Source organism: Macaca mulatta, chromosome 10, assembly GCF_049350105.2.
Source record: "Macaca mulatta isolate MMU2019108-1 chromosome 10, T2T-MMU8v2.0, whole genome shotgun sequence".
Classification (NCBI taxonomy): Eukaryota; Metazoa; Chordata; class Mammalia; order Primates; family Cercopithecidae; genus Macaca; species Macaca mulatta.
This window is the reverse complement of record NC_133415.1, coordinates 65394174-65414371: the sequence shown is the minus strand read 5'-3', so window position 1 is coordinate 65414371 and position 20198 is coordinate 65394174. Positions and strand designations below refer to the sequence as shown.

Here is a 20198-nt window from a genome sequence, read left to right as displayed (position 1 = left end):
CATCCACCACCATGCCTGGCTAATTTATGTATTTTTATTAGAGACGGGATTTCACCATGTTCACCAAGCAGCTGTCGAACTCCTGACCTCATGTGACTGCCTGCCTCAGCCTCCCAAAGAGCTGGGATTACAGGCATAAACCACCATGCCCGGCCCATAATGATGCATCTTGCTACCATTTGAGATACTGTCTAATGGTAGTAGGGCATACATTTGGTTATAAATACATATACAAATGTTAGGAGTGTGTGCTTAGAGCCTTTTTTTTTTTTTTTTTTTTAATGGACAAGATGTATGATTGAAAAAGGTTTGGAGATCATTGGCTTAGAATGTAACCACAGAACTAAAGTGGGAAATAATAGCAGTTTGATGAGTTGAAACTTAACACATAAATTGTGATTTTTATGTATTATGTATTTGTCCTCATAGTAAGTAGGAAAATCATTTGTTTTTATGACGTGAACATTTTCCACTTTGTGCTTCCTGTATACTGTATTACCATATTTGCTGATTTTCCACAAAAGGCAGGAATATCCTTTCTGAGAATTAATATAGCTGATCTGGCCTCTCTAGGGGAGGAAAACAGTTCTGTTTTTACAGATGGGCAAACTTGACCATAGAAAGTTTTGGGTGTCTTACCCAAGGTAACATAGATGAAATATGGCCCTAAGATCCTGCTGAATGGTTGTTCACTTTACAGCTCCCATTCATTCCAGAGATAAAATCAGAATGGATGGAAATTATTATCGTCTCCTTGCATTTATGTAACTCTTTTCATTTTTGAATATGTGCTGACTTTAACCAAAGAAGTTATAAGAAGTGTGTATGATATTTAAAATACTCCTATGGTTACCTAAATGTGCTTCATGCCCTTGTTTGGTTCTGAGTTCTTCTCTCCCTTTTGGTTCCTTTCTAGTTGGAGGAGAGCAGATTAGTGCCATTGGAAGGGGCATATGTGTGTTGTTGGGTATTTCCCTGGAGGATACGCAGAAGGAACTGGAGCACATGTAAGATGCATTTCTGTCATCGCTGTTTGAATGGGCTACATGGTGGTGGTTATGCTGGGAACTTCCATAGTACTTTGTGCCTGTGAAGTGAGCCCTTGTCACTTTTAACCATTGTTCCATTGGATGTAGTATGGTTATTTCCGTGTTCCAGAGGAGGAGACTGAGGAAGAATGATCTGGGAGACCTCGACACTAAGTCGGCCTCAGAGCAGGAGCACCGCCTGTCCTCCGTCTTTTTGCTACTATGGCCTCAGATCATGCCTCTTGTTCTCTTAATGCAAAAACCAAGCGTTTTTTCTTATGTTTGGTTTCTCTTTTTTAAATTGGGCAATGTTACCTGGGCACTATGTATTTTTAGAGTGCCAACTAGCTCACTGTGCACATAGGTATCTGGAACTCAGAGAGGTTAAATTCCTTGCCCCAGGTCATGCACATACACTTAGCAAAAAACCTGAACCCCAGTTAGAGTCTGGGCTCCCTGACCTTGAAGCCAATGATCTTTTTACTAAGGTGGTGGTGGGGGTTGAGGAGCAGGAGTTGCCATTGCTCTGCCTGCCTGGCTTTCTGAGTTTACAGATGGGCAAACTCTACTATAGAAAGTTTTAGGTGTCTTAGCCAAGGCAACACAGATGAAATATAGCCCTAAAATCCTGCTTCATGATTGTTCACTTTACAGCTTCTGTTCATTCCAGACATAAAAGCAGAATGCGCCCTCTGTGTACCTCTCCCCTCCATCACCACGGGGCACATTTACTTTGGATGCTGGATCCATTTGTTCTGCCCCTTGGTGCTCAGAGCTTGGGTATATCCCTGCCCAACTGTCTCTTTTGTATTAGATTAGATTGAAAATCAGACTTGAAACTGAATTCCCGCTAAGGTGTTGATGATGAATAACTATCATTCAGTACTACTTCAGTGATGGTGGTATTTTAGTAGCTGTCCCCTGGATACTCAAAGAAGCAGTAGAATGGTGTAATGGCTAAAAACTGAAGCTGTGGGTTTGAATGTCTTTATGGCTCTGACATACTACAGAGCTAATATTTAGCCTGTGCTTAAGAGATGTGATTCAGCATAAGACAAATCTTGGCTGTGGAGAGGGGGTAAGGAGTAGCATCTGTCCCTGAGGATGCCCATATTAAGAGTCAGTGAATTAGTATTTATAGAGTCTTTGAAACTGCTGTTGACTTCAACATCATCCAGAAGTGTGGCTCTCAAATGGTGGGTTTTCAGCTTTCATGCTGGTGGTTCTCTGCTGTGCTTCTCAAATCTGACCCTATAGATGTCACCTGGTCAACTTTCTTGCCATGGTGACTATCCTTCACATGTATAGGGAAAGCCCCTCTGGGGCTTAAGGAGCTTGTGACACAGTTGTCAAGGTGTCTTTCTCCAGATCTTTTTGCATATTTGCAATAACCATGATTTTTCTCAGTGTATTTGCTGAATTTTTTTTTTTTTTTTTGAGACAGAGTCTCCCTCTGTCGCCCAGGCTAGAGTGCAGTGGCATGATCTTGGCTTACTGCAACCTCTGCCTCCCCGGTTCAAGCGACTTTTGCGCCTAAGCCTCCTGAGTAGCTGGGATTAAAGGCGCCTGCCACCACGCCTGGCTAACTTTTGTATTTTTAGTAGAGATAGGGTTTCTCTATATTGGCCAGGCTGGTCTTGAACTCCTGACCTCAGGTGATCCACCTGCTGTGGCCTCCCAAAGTGCTGGGATTACAGGCATGAGCCACCACGCTCAGCCAAATTGTTCATTTTGAGTAGCTCCAAGAAGGGGTATAAAAATGGATGTCATTTATCCTAATGTGATGAATTCGTTCATGAAAAATTACAGTTGGATCCATGTTTTGAGATATCCCTGACCTAAAGGAGCAGAGAATAGGTGGTTGTTGTCTTAGCCCCAGTTCTCACCAGTAGCTGCTGTGAACTGGAGGGACTGGCAAAAAAGAAGGCAATCTGAAAACAACCCTGTGAGGTAGAACTGTTATTATTCTGTATTGCAGCTGAGGCCACTGAAGCACAGGGTAGATAAGTGACTTGCCTGAGGTCATGCTTTCTGTCAGGGCTGGAGTTGTCATTATGTCCTTATTTGGCTGGAAGCTGGTGACATTTTTGGGGTGTGGAGTGTGTCGGGGGGCTTGTGATCTCTCAGGTAGCTCTCACTGCTCTTTTTCCCCTTAGGGTCCGAAAGATTCTAAACCTGCGTGTGTTTGAGGATGAGAGCGGGAAGCACTGGTCTAAGAGTGTGATGGACAAACAGTACGAGATTCTGTGTGTCAGCCAGTTTACCCTCCAGTGTGTCCTGAAGGGAAACAAGCCTGATTTCCACCTAGCAATGCCCACGGATCAGGCAGAGGGCTTTTACAACAGCTTCCTGGAGCAGCTGCGTAAAACATACAGGCCGGAGCTTATTAAAGGTAAGCAGGAGAGCCACATCCAGGAAGGGGTCTTTGGGACACTCCTGGACAGAGGGAAAAGAGAAGCTGCAATTGCAGCATCACCTTTCCTGGAAAGTCATTGTTTATGCTTGTTACTTACTTAGAACCACATACTGGCTGCTGCTATTGCTGCTGTTACACGTAACACGTGTTCTCAGAATGCTCCTGCTGGCACTTGCCTTCCTCCCTTCTGTTCACATTTTGAAAATGTTTGGGAACCCAGAGGTGGGGCTAATACAGTGGTGTTTCTTTGATTGTTTAGCTTATCTGGAATATGTCATTGTAAGTTCTAGTAGCCATATTTAAAAAAGTAAAAAGAAACAGGTGAAATTAATTTTAAAAATATATTTTATTTAACTGAATATGTTCAAAATATGATTTTACTATGTAATCGTTATAAACAATGATGAGGTAGTTTACATTCTCTCTCTCTCTTTTTTTTTTTTTTTTTCTAAATAAAGACTTTATTTGATTAGAGCAGTTTTAAGTTCACAGTAAAATTGAGAGGAAGGTACAGATATATTCCATATGTCCTTGCCCCAACATGCACAGCCTCATTCATAATCAACATCTCGCATTAGAGTGGTGCATTTGTTACAACTGATGAACCTAAGTTCCTTGTTGGATTATAACAATTGTTCATGGCACATCGTTATCACCCACAGTCTCCTGTTTACACTAGGGTTCACTCTGATATTCTGTGGGTTTGGGCAAATTTATAATGACATGTGTCCACCATTACAGTATCATACAGAGTATTTTTTATTTTTATGATTTTTTTTTTTTTTTTTTTTTTTTTTGAGACGGAGTCTTGCTCTGTCCCCCAGGCTGGAGTGTAGTGGTGCGATCTCGGCTCACTGCAAGCTCCGCCTCCCGGGTTCACGCCATTCTCCTGCCTCAGCCTCCTGAGTAGCTGCGACTACAGGCGCCCGCCACCGTGCCAGGCTAATTTTTTGTATTTTTAGTAGAGACGGGGTTTCACCATGGTCTCGATCTCCTGACCTTGTGATCCGCCGGCCTCGGCCTCCCAAAGTGCTGGGATTACAGGCGTGAGCCACTGCGCCCGGCTATTTTTATGATTTTTTTTCTTTTTCTGTTCTGGCTTCTCAATAAGATTTTTTTAACCTAGTCTCATAGACTCTGTCTTTTAGTAGATGAGAGAAAGTGTGTGTGTGTGTGTGTGTGTGTGTGTGCGCGCGTGCATGTGCGTAGAGACAGGAGGAGCTGTAGATGGTTTTTTTGTTCTTGTAGTGGTTATTTCAAAGTTACCATTCATAAATAGTTACAAAAATTTCTATAAAAATTTAAGAGGATCTTAGTATATTTGAACACCCCCTTTTCCTTTCTGGTTCTACTTTTTAAAATGGCTTTATTGAGATATAATACACATACTATACAATTCACCCATTTAAAGTGTACAAGTCAATTTTTTTAGTTTTTTCAGAGTTGTGCAACCATTGCCACAATCTAATTTTACGACACTTTTATCCTCCTTAAAAGGAATCCTGTACTTATCAACAGTGCTGGCTTACTCCCCACTCTCTTCTCTGTTGCCCCAGTCCTAGGCAGCCACTAATCTACTCTCCATCTCTTTAGATTTGTCTATTCTGAACATTTTATGTAAATAGAATTATATAATGTGTGGTTTTCTTCCTGGCTTCTTTCACTTAGCATAATGTTTTCAAGGTTCATCCATGTTGCCACTTTTCTTTTCATCATAATCATAATCACTTCTAATCGTAATTTATTTATAATCTGTAACTGGCTGTATTTGATAATATATTCTATCAATTTCTGTGGCCACCAACCTGTCTTGCTTCCTTCTTTGGGCTCTTCTTTCTGAAGCACATTCTATGATATATCAGTTGTTTACTAAGAGTCTGTTAGTGGAACATAGCCATTGTAGGTTTTAAAATGTTTTTATTTTGCCTTAATTCTTTATGATTGCTTAGCTGGGCATGGAATCCTAGCCTGACATTTCTTTTCTGGTAAAATTTTGTCTTTTTTTAAAAAAATTATTCTTATACTTTAAATTCTGGGGTACATGTGCAGAATGTGCAGGTTTGTCACATAGGTATACATGTGCCATGGTGGTTTGCTGCACCCATCCACCTGTCACCTACATTAGTTATTTCTCCTAATGCTATCCCTCCCCTAGCCCCCCACCCCTCAACAGGCCCTGGTACGTCTATGTATTCTCCTTGTTCAACTCCCACTTATGAGTGAGAACATGAGGTGTTTGGTTTTCTGTTCTTGTGATAGTTTGCTGAGAATGATGGTTTCCAGCTTCATCCGTGTCCCTGCAAAGGACATGAACTCATCCTTTTTTATGGCTGCATAGTATTTCATGGTGTGTATGTGCCACATTTTCTTTATCCAGTCTATCACTGATGGACATTTGGGTTGATTCCAAGTCTTTGCTATTGTAAGTAGTGCTGCAGTAAACATACGTATGCATGTGTGTTTATAGTAGAATGATTTATAGCCCTTTGGGTATATACTCAGTAATGGTAATTTTTAGTAAAAATCCTCTGTGCTCTGGCTATTCATCTCTCTCTCTTCCCTAACTCCTGTCAACCACTGATCTTTTTACTGCCTCCATAGTTTTGCCGTTTTTAGAATGTCATATAGTTGGAATAATACAGTGTGTAGCCTTTTCTGATTGGCTTCTTTGACTTAGTAGTATGCATTTAAAGTTTCTCTTTTCATGGCTTAATAGCTCATTTTGTATTGGCACTGAATGATGTTCTGTAGTCTGGAGATACCACAGTTTATTCACTTACTGAAGGATATTTTGATTGTTTCCAAGTTTAGGCAGTTATGAATAAAGCCGCTATAAACATATGTGTTTTCTTATTTTTTATTTATTTTATTTTTTGAGATAGAGTTTTGCTCTGTTGCCCAGGCTGGAGCGCAGTAGTGTGATCTCGGCTCACTGCCACCTCTGCTTCATGGGTTCAAGTGATTCTCCTGCCTCAGCCTGCCGAGTAGCTGGGATTACAGGTGCCTGCCACCACACCTGGCTAATTTTTGTATTTGTAGTAGAGATGGGGTTTTGCCATGTTGGCCAGGTAGGTCTCGAACTCCTGACCTCAGGTAATCCACCCACCTCAGCCTCCCAAAGTTCTGAGATTACAGGTGTGAGCCACCATGCCTGGCTAAACATCTGTGTTTATAGCAGGTTTTGTATGTATATAAGTTTTCAGCTCTTTTGTGCAAATACCAAGAAATGCAATTGCTAGACCTAATAAGAGGATGTTTAGTTTGTCAGGAAGCTGCCAAACTGTCTTGCAAAGTGGCTGGATCATTTTGCGTTCCCACCAGTAATGAATGAGAGTTCCTGTTGCTCTCCATTCTTGCTAGTATTTGATGTTGTCATTGTTTTGGATTTGGCCATTCTAATAGGTATGTAGTGATACCTCATTTTAATTTGCATTTCCCTGATGACATACGATATGGAACATTTTTTCATATGCTTATTTACTATCTATATGTCATCTTTGGTGAGGTATCTGTTAAGGTCCTTGGCCCATTTTGAAAAATTGGATTGTTTTCTGTGTTTTAAGAGTTCTTTTTATATTTTGCATACTAGTCCTTTATCAGATATGTCTTTTGCAAATATTCAACTTGGAAATATTTATCCTTTATCAGATATGTCTTCTGTGAATATTCAATTTGCAAATATTTATCCTTTATAGGATATGTCTTTTGTAAATATTTTTTTCAATCTGTGGCTTGTCTTTTCATTCTCTTGACAGTGCCTTTCATGGAGAGGAAAATTTTAATTTTAACAATGCTCAGCTTATCAATTCTTATTTTCTTTTTTTTTTTCTTTTTTTTTTTGAGACGGAGTCTCGCTGTGTCTCCCAGGCTGGAGTGCAGTGGCGTGATCTCGGCTCACTGCAAGCTCCGCCTCCCGGGTTCACGCCATTCTCCCGCCTCAGCCTCCCAAGTAGCTGAGACTACAGGCGCCCGCCACCACGCCCGGCTAGTTTTTTGTATTTTTAGTAGAGACGGGGTTTCACCATGTTAGCCAGGATAGTCTCGATCTCCTGACCTCGTGATCCACCCGCCTCGGCCTCCCAAAGTGCTGGGATTACAGGCTCGAGCCACCGCGCCCGGCCTCAATTCTTATTTTCATAGAGTGTGCCTTTGGTGTTGTATCTGAAAAGTCATCATCCTACCCAACAAAATCTAGATTTTTTTTCCTGTTATCTTCCAGGAGCTTTATAGGTTTGCATTTTACATTTAGGCCTATGATTCATTTCAGATAATTTTTGTGAAGGGTCTGTGGTCTTTGTCTAGATGCACTTTTTTGTATGTGGATATCCAGTTATTCCAACATCATTTGTTGAAAAGACCCCTTGCTCCATTGTATTGCCTTTGCTCCTTTGTCAAAGATCAATTCACTGTATTTATCAGGGTCGAATTCTGGGCTCTCTGTTCTTTTCCATTGGTCTGTTTCTCTCTTCTTTCATCAATACCACACTGTCTTATTTATTGTAGCTTTATTATAAGTATTGAAGTCGTATAGTGTCAGCCCTCTAACTTTGTTCTTCTCTTTTAATATTTTTTTGGCCATTCTGGGTCTTATGCCTCCCCATATAAACTTCAGAATCAGTTTGTTGATATCTGCAAAATAACTTGCTGGATTTAGATTGGGATTGCATTGAGTCTAAAGATCAAGTTGGGAAGAACTGACACCTTGACTGTATTGAATCTCTCTATGAACATGGAATATCTCTCCATTTATTTAGTGCTCTGATGTCTTTAATCACTTCTTTAATTTTTCTTACATAGATCTTCTACATTTTTTTTAGATTTATACCTAAGTATTTCATTCTGGGGGGTGCTAATGTAAATGGTATTGTGTTTTTAATTTCAAATTCCACTTGTTCATTGCTGGTATATAGGAAAGCGATTGACTTTTGTGTCCTTCAGCCTTGCTATAATCGCTGCCTGACTTCAGTTTTTTTTGTTTAGTGTTTAGGATTTTCTTCTTGGATGATCATGTCATCTGCAAACAAAGACAGTTTTATTTTTCTTTTTAATTCCTTTTCTTTCCTTATTTTGTTAGCTAGGACTTCCAGTCCAGTGCTGGAAAGAGTGGTGAGTGGGGTATCCTTGGCTTCTTTCTGCTCTTAGTGGGAAAGCTTCTAGTTTCCCACTGTTAAGTATGATGTTAGCTGTCGGTTTTTTGAAGATACTGTTTATCAAGTTGAAGAAGTTCCCCCCAGCCAGGTGCGGTGGCTCACGCCTGTAATCCTAGCACTTTGGGAAGCTGAGGTGGTCAGATCTTCTGAAGTCAGGAGTTTGGGACCAGTCTGGGCAACATGGGAAACCCTATTTCTACTAAAAATACAAAAATTAACCAGGCATGGTAGCATGCACCTGTAATCCCAGTTACTTGGGAGGCTGAGGCAAGAGAATCCCTTGAACCTGGGAGGCGGAGGTTGCAGTGAGCCGAGATTACACCACTGTACTCCAGCCTGGATGACAGAGTGAGACTCTGTCTCCAAAAAAAAAAAAAAACAAAAAACCATTCCTAGTTTACTGAGAGTTTCTATCATGACTGGATATTAAATTTCATCACATGCTTTTTCTGTGTTTATGGATGTGATGATGTGATTTTTCTTCTTTAGCTTGATTGATTTATTTTTGAATTGAACCAGCTTTGCATACCTGGGATAAATTCCACTTGATCATGGTATATAATTCTTTTTATACATTGTTGGATTCTATTTGCTTTTTGTTGAGGATTTTTGTGTCTGTATTAATGAGAGCTATTGGACTGTTGTCCAGGCTGGAGTGCAGTGGTGCAATCTTGGCTCTGCAACCTCTGCCTTCTGGGTTCAAACGATTCTCATGCCTTAGCCTCCTGAGTAGCTGGGATCCAGGTATGTGCCACCACACATGGCTAATTTTTGTATTTTTAGTAGAGATGGGGTTTCACCATGTTGGCCAGGCTGGTTTCGAATTCCTGACTTCAAGTGATCTACACGCCTAGGCCCCAAAGTGCTGGGATTACATGCATGAGCCACTGCGCCTGGCTCTTGTAATTTCTTTATCTGGTTTCTGTATTAGGGTAGATTCTGGCTCCATAGAATGAGTTAGGAAGTATCCCTACTGCTTCTATCTTCTGAAAGAGATAGATTGTAGAGAATTGGTATAATTTATTCCTTAAATGTTTGATAGAATTCACCAATGAACCCATCTGGGCCTGGTGCTTTCTTTTTGAAAGGTTATTAAATATTCAATTTCCTCAATGGACATAGGTCTATCCAAATTGTCTATTTCTTCTTCTTTCTTTTTTTTTTTTTGAGATGGAGTCTAGCTTGGTCACTCAGGCTGGAGTGCAGTGGAGTGATCTTAGCTCACTGCACCCTCCGCCTCCCAGGTTCAAGCGATTCTCCTGCCTCAGCCTTTTGAGTAGCTGGGATTACAGGTACGTGCTACCATGCCCAGCTAATTTTTGTATTTTTAGTAGAGAAGGGATTTCACCATGTTGGCTGAGCTGGTCTCAAACTCCTGACCTCAGGTAATGCACCTACCTCGGCCTCCCAAAGTGCTGGGATTACAGGCATGAGCCACTGCACCCAACCTGTCTATTTCTTCTTGTGAGAGTTTTGGCAGATTGTACCTTTCAAGAAATTGGTCTTTTCTTAATTAATTTATTTTTTTTCTTTGAGAACCCTGAGAAACTAAGGGAATTGGTCTTTTTGTCTAAGTTATCAAATTTGTGGATATAGAGTTGTTCGTGGTATCCCCTTACCCTCTTTTTAATGTCCATGGGCTCTATAGTGATGTCCTCTATTTCATTTTTGATATTGGTGATTTGTGTTCTCTTTTTTTTCTTAACTATCCTTTCTAGAAGCTTATTGACTTCATTTTTTCAAAGAGCCAGCTTTTGGTTTGATTTTCTCTACTGATTTCCTATTGTCAATATAATTGATTTGTGCTCTATTTTTAAAAAAAATTTTATATGCTAATAATCTTTGTATTGTTCCAATTTTTGTATATGTGCTACTGAAGCAAGCACTCTGCTCTAATTTTTATTATTGATTTTCTTCTGCTTACTTTGCATTTAATTGCTCTTGTTTTTCTAGTTTCCTAAGGAGGAAACCTAGATTATTGATTTTAGTTCTTTCTTCTTTTCTAATATACACATTTAGTGCTATAAGTTTCTCTTTTCCCCACTTTTGTGCTAAGAATTTTGTAATAAGTCTTCAAAACCTCGTGTGTAGTTTATACTTAACAATTCAGACCAGCCACATTTCAAGCGCCCAAAAGACATGTATAGGTCATGGCTGTCATATTGGATAATGTAGATTTAGGTCTCTGCTTATCTGTTTCTTTTTGGGTGTGCCAACCTAGTTCGACTAATCAAGACTTAGCTAGAAAATGTCTCAGAATAATGGTCCTGGTTTTCAGGAGAGCTATGATTCTGTAAAGACTTTTTAAAGGAGTCATTCATTTCTAGTTTCTTTCCATGTGTCTGAGGATAAATTGCACTAAATATTATAATATTTTACCTTTTTCTTCAAGGTTACTAGAAAACATACTCATAGGTCTTCATGGAGAAATACATAAGAAAAAAAATTTTTTTAAATTAGAAAACGTAGCCTACTTTGGTAATGCAGTTCATTTTGAGCCCTTCCTAAGTAGAATGTCTCTTTCAGTGTTGAACTGCAGTATCTGTTGCTCTAGTTACACCCTTTTGTAAACAGTTATTATTATTATTATTATTATTATGTTTTTAGACAGGGTCTCACTCTGTCACCCAGGCTGGAATGCAGTGGTACTAGATCTCTGCTCACTACAACCTCCACCTTCTGGGCTCAGGTGATCCTCCTATCTCAGCCTCTCAAGTTGCTGGGACCACAGGCACGTGCCACCACACTTGGCTAATTTTTTTTGTATTTTTTTTTTTTTTTAGTAGAAATGGTGTTTCACTATGTTGCCAAGTCTGGTCTTGAACTCCTGGGCTCAAGCAATCTACCTGACATGGCCACCCAAAGTGCAGGGATTACAGGCGTGAGCCCCCAAGCCCATCCTACTTGTTAACTCTTTAGTGTTTCCTGTGCTTTCACTTTCTCTCTCTGGATTAAACAAACCCAGATTTTTTTTATTAGGCCTATCTTCAACCTTAATTAATGACATTTATGAAAAATTTTTTGAAGCTCTGTAGCAGAGCCCACATTGAGGATTGTCAGCTCATTCAATGTGCTCATGTTTAGATGGGTGATATTCCTACTCCTCCTTGGCATTTCCTTTTAATTCTCTTCCTACTTGTAAAAGATGTCCAGTTGCTATAAGAATACATGGATTCTAGATGAACAGAACATTCCCACCTTAATTCAAATCCCACACTTACTTGGATTCTGATAGAGCAAAATAGATGTGCCTCTCCTGGAAATATCCAAATTTAGAACTCCATTTACAAGTCTGGTCATGGAGGTCTCCAGTGGTTTTTCCTACCGCGTGTCCACTGGGATCCTTCAAAGTGGTTTGCTGCAAACATGTTTCTTCACAGAATGAGTTATTAAGTCAAGTCCTCTGAGTAATTATTTTTCTTTTCTGAGACAAGGATTAGATGCTGCCAGCATTGTTCTTCTCTGCTTGCAGGTGTTTGTGGAATCATTCCATTTTTGAGTAATCTCAGATGAGTTTTAGAATACTCTAAAGTCTCTTGAAACATAGATGAAAGCAAGGAATATCAGAAAAGCATAAGTGAAGGCATTTTAAATGGGTGAACATTTATAGTTGTTAAGGAATGCTTGAATGAAAGCAAAACTGCTTTCATCTACGTTTTTAAAGAGGAGTGTTTATTATTATTGGGTGTTTGTATTCCTAAAAACACCTTTTATTTATTTATTTCTTTTTGAGAGAAAGAGTCTTGCTATGTTACCTAGGCTGGGCTTGAAGTCCTGGACTCAAGTGATCCTTTCTCCTCAGCCTCCCAAGCTGGGACTACAGATGATGTGCCACCACACCTGGCATACTTTTTAAAATAATCGATATTTTTATCTAGGTAATTATATGAAGTGCCTGGGGCAATCATAAATAATTTCATAATGGATCAGAATTTAAGCTTATGGTATATAATACATCTGGTCATTTTGATGAAAAATTGACATAAATTATAAACAGTTTTTTTTAAAGGATTTTAAAATTACAATTTAATGCATTTTGGAAAAGCAAATGTAGAATGACTTGGGCTTATAAAACCAGAATTTATGGCTGGGTATGGTGGCTCATGCCTGTAATCCCAGCACTTTGGGAGGCCAAGATGGGTGGATTGCTTGAGCCCAGGAATTCAAGACCAGCCTGGGCAATATGACAAAACCTCGTCTGTACAAAAAATGCAAAAAAATTAGCCACACATGGGAGTTGCATGCCTCTAGTCCCAGCTATTCAGGAGGCTGAGGTGGGAGGATCACTTGAGCACAGGAGATTGAGGCTGCAGTGAGCTGAGATGGTCCTGCTGCACTCCAGCCTGGGTGACAGAGCGAGACCCTGTCTCAAAACAAAACAGAAAACACCAGAATGTACAATTCTGTGACTAGTCAAAGACAAATCATAGAACTGTTTTGATTACAAGTGCAAAGTAATTTTAATGTTGGTTATATATTTACTTTCTTATTCCCCTAATAAGAGTCAAAAATCATGGTTAGATGCTACGAAGTAGGTGGCAATGCCTTAACCTGATGCATGTTGTCAGGCCCGAGGGCCCCTTCCATCCTTGTCAAGGGCTAACCTTCTGTCCTTTCATACAGCGTATACAGTTTTAATCAAAATTTATTTCCAAATGTTTTGAACTTCCAGAAGTCCTACAATTATATCAACAGTGTGTCACGTTTTCTTTTGGCCTTATCTCTTTTACAGCCTCCAATGAAACAAAATGCATAGAGCATGCGTTACACATTTGCTGTCTTTTGATTAATTTTGAGAATTTGGCTTCTAGCTCCAGTATGAAAAGACTGTGAGCCCAAGGGATGTTGGAATGCAGATGAAATGCTAAATACATTTTCTTTATTTTTGGATTTTTAAGACCACTTCAGCCACTTTAAAACGTAAAGTTTAATTAGATTTAACATTTTTTTACTCCCTTCTCCTTTTCTAAGTGAAATTTTATTTTACATTTATATTCGATTTGTTTCTCTTACTTGTTGTTAGTGACAGAGAGAAGATCGTTGTCCCCTTTGTTCCTTATCTGTGTTCCTCACATCCCTGCCAGAGGAGGGGATTAGGGACATTTTCTCATCTGCCACAGCTCTTCCCACATGGTCCCTGCTGTGGTGCATGTGCGGACAGCAGGCCAGCTCTTTTGGCTCCTGTAGTTTTATGGCCTGCTTGGTAATATAACCCCAAGCTCTTTCACTTGTTCTGTATACAGTGGAACCCTGGAGGGGAAGCTAGTTACGGTTTGGTCCTCACACATGTTTATTATTATTATTACTATTAAGATAGAGTCTTGCACTGTCACCCAGGCTAGAGTGCAGTGGCGCGATGTCAGCTCACTCCAACCTCCGCCTCCCGGGTTCGAGCGATTCTCCTGCCTCAGCCTCCTGAGTAGCTGGGATTGCAGGCGCCCACCACCGTGCCTGGCTAATTAATTTTTGTGTTTTTAGTAGAAACGGGGTTTCACCATCTTGGCCAGGCTGATCTCGACTTTCTGACCTTGTGATCCACCTGCCTTAAGTGCTGGGATTACAGGGGTGAGCCACCGTGCCTGGCCCATACATGTTTATTATTATTGTTAGTTAATAACATGCCAAAATACCTCTGTTGAGGGCTTGTTATACAGGCCCTGTGCAAAGCAAACACTCTTTCATTCTTTATCTCGTTGAATCCTCACAACAATCCTAAGAGGTGAATATGAGGATTACTGCCATTCTGTAGGTGAAGTGCAGCAGGGTAACCTATGGAAGGTCACTCAGCACATAAATGGCAGAGCCTGGATTTGAACCAGCAGCTGTCTCTAGAACCTGAGCTTCACTTATATCTTTGCTTCACTGTAAAATTCACATCTTCTTGGCTTATTGGCCTTTTCTGTTGTCTTTCTTTTCTTTTATTTTGAGACAGTCTCACTTTGTCGCCCAGGCTGGAGTGCACTGGTGCACTCTGGGCTCACTGCAACCTCCTCCTCCCAGGTTCAAGCGATTCTCCTGCCTCAGCCTCCTGAGTAGCTGGGACTACAGGTGCCTGCCACCACACCGGGCTAATTTTTGTATTTTGAGTAGAGACAGGGTTTCACCATGTTGGCCAGATTGGCCTGGAACTCCTGACCTCAAGTGATCTGCCCACCTCCGCCTCCCAAAGTGCCGGGATTACAGGCATGAGCCACTGCGCCTGGCCCTTTTCTATTATCTTTTTGTATTTATTGAGTCTACTGGGACTTTCCTGCCTTCTCCGTCATGATCAAGGAAATCAGCGGAGGGGTTTTTGGGCCTCATTTGGGCCTAGGAAGGGGAGCAGTGTGCCCTGAGGCCAGAGTGTCCTTCCTCTCTGAGCAGTGATATTCATCCAGGGTTTTAGTCCTGTTTCTGCTGCAGAAGATGTTATTGGTTCCATTCAAGTCAGTTTTGTGACTTATCCGTCAACAAGACACTTTATCTGTCAGCCCTTGTGCTAGGCTCTGGGTATATAGTGCCAAGTAAGAGTGATGCAGTTCCTGTCCTGAAGGAGCTCATGATCTAGAGAAGAGAGATACTAAACCAGTGTGGCTGTTTCTGCTGCAGCATGGTAAACGTTCCTAAGAAACCTCCTGCTCTGTAAAACCGCTGTTAAAACTCTCAGGGCTTATGGGAAAAATGGAGTTAATAGCAGAACGCCGAAGTCCTGTGGCTGGGTTGGAAAGCAGTAGGCACTTGTTTTTTATTTTAATAAGATATTTTTAGGGGCTTCTGCTGCCAGTGCTTAGGGCTTTTTTGCTGAAGGCCGTCATTTTATTCCCACTATTCTGGCTCTCCTTGTCTGAGAAAACCCACCTCTGCCCAGATACAGCCTCTGTGGTATATGCACTTTCATTTACCAGTTGTATATGAGCGATTCTCCTTTCAGAAACAAGTGTCCGCAGAACCTTCTGAGGTGACTGGTGTGGTGCATGCTTTGAGGGAGTGTTAGGGATGAATAACAGGGTTAGGTGCTAAGGTGGTGGCTGCACATGTGCTTGGGCATGATATTGCCAGAGCTGTGTGTAGGTCATTTGTTGAATCTTCCTGACTCATCAAACCAATCCCCATGCAGAATGTTGTTGATCTTTGTGCCTGTATGTGGGTATGTGCTGTTGCCCCTCGTTAAATATTGACTGGTGTGCTGTTTAAATTGGAAACACCCCCACTGTTTTTCTTTTATATTTTACATAAAGTGTAAAAGATTGGAGACAATTTCGCCATGTTGCGCAGGCTGGTCTCAAACTCCTGGGCTTAAGTGATCTGCCCGCCTTGGCCTCCCAAAGTCCTGGGATTACAGGTGTGAGCCACTGCATCCGGCCTATTTTTCTTTTAAAAACTCTCTGAGCCTCTTCTTCTATTGTAATGACCTGGGGCACTGGACAGACCAGCCTCAGAGGAGAGATCAGGTTTTCCCAGCATGCTCCTGCTCAAGCACTGAGCATCCCACATCCCTAGAAACCCTTAAGTCCTGGGCAAACTAGGATGACTGGACACCCAAAGAAGCAGCCCTGTGGCAGTGCAGTTCTCAGGAAAACCTGGGCCAGGTGATATCCTGAATGCATTGTGTAAAAATGCACTCCTCTTTGCATAGGAGACAAGGTAGGGATAGGATGAACATCAGGGCAGGAGGATTAGCTGTCTGCTTCGGCTAGAGAAATGACAGAGTTCATGGCCAGGTCCGCAGTAAAGCCGCTAGAGTATCCAGCTCTAGGTAGGTGCGTGACTGGCCTGAGCAGATTCAAGAAGTTCAGGGACAGACTTGGATGGAGGAGTGGAAGAGAGACCACATTGCTGAAAAACACTGTTGGCAATCTGGCAACTTGGTCATCTGGTGCACTGGCTGACTTCTATGTTTGTTAGCGGCAAAGACAGCCGGGAGAGATATTTAAGCTGAGATGAGAAGGATGAGAGAAGCTGCAGGCTGTAGTATCAGGAAGTGTTTTTGTGTGGGCCCATTTAGAGGCTTTTCCTGTGTCCCAGCAAGCTCCCTAGGCTTGCACACATTTTCCCTTCTCCCTCCCTCTCTCCCTCCCTCCTTCCCTTCCTGCCTTCCTTCCCCCTGCTCACTCTTTCTTCCACTCTCCTTCAATCCCTTCCTTCCTTTCTTCCGTCTAAAATGGCCGCACTGTACCCTCTTCCCCTTTCTACTCTCCTGCCCCCACTCCTCCCCACTTCTCATCCTCAGCCTCACCATGTTACTGGGCTCCTCCCAACCTGGTGGTCTCAGGGCAGTTGGCTTCATAACATGGTGCTGGCTTCCTTCACAGTGAGCATTGCAAGAGCAGGTGTCCCAAGATGGTAACAGATGTGCTGATCCCTTCAGACCAGGCCTGGGAAGTGGCACAGCCTCACTTCTGTCATACAGTGTTGGTCAAAGCAGTCTCACAGCCTACCCAGATTCAAGGGAAGGGGATACAGTCCCACCCTGCAATGGCAGGAGTGTCAAAGAGTTTGTAGCCATCTCTAGTCTTCCACAGCTCGTAACCCTGCTGCTCTCGAAGGGTGGAACTTTCCTCATTTCATGGCTGTTTCTCGAATCATTGCTTTAGGGGAAAAACTCTAGTGCATAGTCCTATCATATTTTCCATTCTACTGAGAATGAGCTAAAGGTTGAGGGTGCATTATTGGGTCCCCAGACTGACTGAATAGGCACAGGAAACTGGGTCACTTGTGTCCTCTGCAGCCCCTCAGGGATCTCCAGCCTTCACATGAATGCTGAAGGCCTCATTTGACAGGAGGCATTGAACACTCTCCAAGTTGAGTGTTAAACATGCATTGCTTTTATAGTTAGGAAAAAAAAAAGTTAAACCAAAATGGAATAGTGGAGAAGAGCAACCTCCGCTCAAGCTTCTAGTTCCAGCTCTGAGGCGTTTGTAATGGGCTCAGGAAAACATTCACCGGTCAGCTTTGTTCAGCAAATCAGAAGCAGCTGCAGTATTCAAAAGGATTACCTGTATATTCTCTGCTGGGCCTGATTTGTTGTGGGCGTCTAAGAGCTAGAGAAATGTGGACAGACATGTTAGGAGAGCAGCAGTTTATGACCGCTTCTGCTCTGTGTGCTCCGTGTGCATCATGTGTCCATGATGCCCGTGCCTCTCCCACTTCATAATGCAAAAAGGTGCCAGGAGCTGGAAGACCACGTCTAGTTTTTGTTTTGTGCTTGGTACTTGATTTCTGTGGATTTGTTTAATTTTCTAATGTTTACTATTTAAAGCATTTTAACAGCATGAGTGAACTTTCAGTGGAAGCCTGTTTTATATACTTTGGCAAAGACTATGATGCCAAAGGCATTATTTTTCTTGTAAATTTAGGAAATTACAACGTGGGATCGTGTCTTCATTGTTAATGAATGGTAGGGTTGGTTCATTACCAACCTGGTTAATGACTGGTCCAGGCTGATGCTCTTGTGTAAAAGTTTGACACAGATGTCCAACTGATTTTGGCCAAATAGGTTTATATTTTCTCTCATTCTTTTCTTTCATTCTATTCACTAATTTGCTTACTGACTTCCGTATTTATTCCTGCATGTCACTTTTTTGGTCTTACACGTACATCATCTCCATAGCTACAATTTAGCATCCCTTTTCCCAAATGTATCCACTTTCATTATTAAACTCTATCTTTTCATGATTTCCTTGATGTGCTTAGTTGATTATCTATTGTGAACAGCAACCTGATCTTGCCAGTTCTCCCTTCCCCTACCTAAAATAACCATGGTCACCCTAAAAGCAATGTCAGCCACCACAGTGGCTCACGCCTGTAATCCCAGCACTTTGGGAGGTCGAAGCAGGAGAATCACTTCAGCCCAGGAGTTCTAGACCAGCCTGGGCAACATAGCAAGACCCCATCTCTACAAAAAAAAAAAAAAAAGAAAAGAAAAGAAAAGAAAAGAAAAAATTAGCTGAGTGTGGTGGTGCACGCCTGTAGTCCCAGCTACTTGAGAGGCTGAGTCAGGAGATTGCTTGAGCCCAGGAGTTCAAGGCCGCAGCAAGCTATGGTCACGCTGCTGCACTCTAGCCTGGGTGATGGAGTAAGACCCTGTCTCTAAAAAATTTTTTTTTTAAAAAGCAGTGTCAGTGGTATGGTGGAGTTTTGCACTCCTGCAATAATGGCAGCATGCCTTATGCACAGCAGGTGCTTTGTTATTTTGTGCAATGAATGCCTCTGGGTCTCAGGAGATGAGGACTGGCCCATTTTGGTGACCTTGCCATCCTTTCTATTCTTTCCATTCTCTCTGGGCTCTTTCCCCCTCCTGTCCTTATTCTCCTTCCTCTCTTTTATCTCATTTCCTGAATATCCTCCACACTTCTGACCATGAATTGCAGGATCAGTTCTTTCTCCTTGCCCAAGAGTCTATTATGGCAATTCAATTGGAAGAAATAAAGACAAATTTTAAAAGAAGATACAGGCATAGGTAGAAAGAAACTTCTGTTCACTGTTGTTACAATCCAAGTAAGTAAGGTGACTTGGGATGCAAGGAAAAGTCTGAATCATTCAACAGGAGGAATGGGAAGAGTTCAAAACCTTATTGATTCAGGGACTATGAATTCAGGAAAAAAATAATATATAGAATATATTATATTCTATATATATAATTTTTTGTAATGTATATATATAATATAATGTATATACATATACACATGTATATTTGTGACCATATATATGAGGGTTTACTTCTAGACTCTCAGTTCTATTTCATTGTTCTATGTTTCTGTCCTTACACAGTACCATACTGTTTTGATTACTGTAACTTTGTAGTAAGTTTTGAAATTGGGAGGTGTGAGTCCTCTAACTTTATTCTTGTAATTAATGCTTGAATAGGTAGTATGATGAGGTAGTTCAAATATCAAAATGATATGAAAAGGTCTAAATTGGAAAGGTTTGCTCTCATTCGTGTCTCTGTCCAGCCTGTTTTGCTTGCTCTCTAGAGATAATCACTTTTATTAATTTTTTCTATCCATCTATCCATTTGCAAATGTGAGCAAATATGAATTTTTAAAAAATATTTCCCTTTCTATACAAAAGGTATGATGTGAGGTACTGTTTTATATCTTGGCTTTAAAAAATTTTTCACAGTGTGTCCTAGAGATTATTTTCTTTTTTTTTTTTTTTTTTTTTGAAATGGAGTCTCGCTCTGTCGCCCAGGCTGGAGTGCAGTGGCCAGATCTCAGCTCACTGCAAGCTCCGCCTCCCGGGTTCAAGCCATTCTCCTGCCTCAGCTTCCCGAGTAGCTGGGACTACAGGCGTCCGCCACCACGCCCAGCTAGTTTTTTGTATTTTTTTAGTAGAACGGGGTTTCACCATGTTAGCCAGGCTGGTCTCGATCTCCTGACCTTGTGATCTGCCTGTCTCGGCCTCCCAAAGTGCTGGGATTACAGGCTTGAGCCACTGCGCCCGGCCCGAGATTATTTTCATACCAGTTCATAGAGACTTCTTTTTTTTTCTTTTCTATTCTGAACAAATTAAATCTCTCTTTTTAAACTGCTGTGTACTGTTCTATGGCAGGACTATAGCCTGGCTTATTTAATAGATCTTGTATTGTTGGACTCCTGGGTTATTTCTCATTTTTGTCTCTTAAAA

The 20198-nt window shown here is 41.3% G+C and overlaps 1 protein-coding gene and 1 non-coding gene across 2 annotated transcripts in view; one reads left to right on the top strand and one right to left on the bottom strand.

The window, feature by feature from the left end:
* Nucleotides 1–20198, top strand: part of DTD1 (D-aminoacyl-tRNA deacylase 1) — a 173409-nt gene that overhangs the window by 5210 nt on the left and 148001 nt on the right. The window contains exons 2-3 of the mRNA NM_001266658.2: nt 917–1007; nt 3185–3420. Of these exons, the coding sequence (NP_001253587.1) occupies nt 917–1007; nt 3185–3420 (327 nt within the window). The remainder of the gene's footprint in view (nt 1–916; nt 1008–3184; nt 3421–20198) is intronic.
* LOC114670694 (U6atac minor spliceosomal RNA) lies at nt 13100–13220 on the bottom strand. The gene has a single exon (XR_003720390.1). It is a non-coding gene; the product is annotated as a U6atac minor spliceosomal RNA (small nuclear RNA).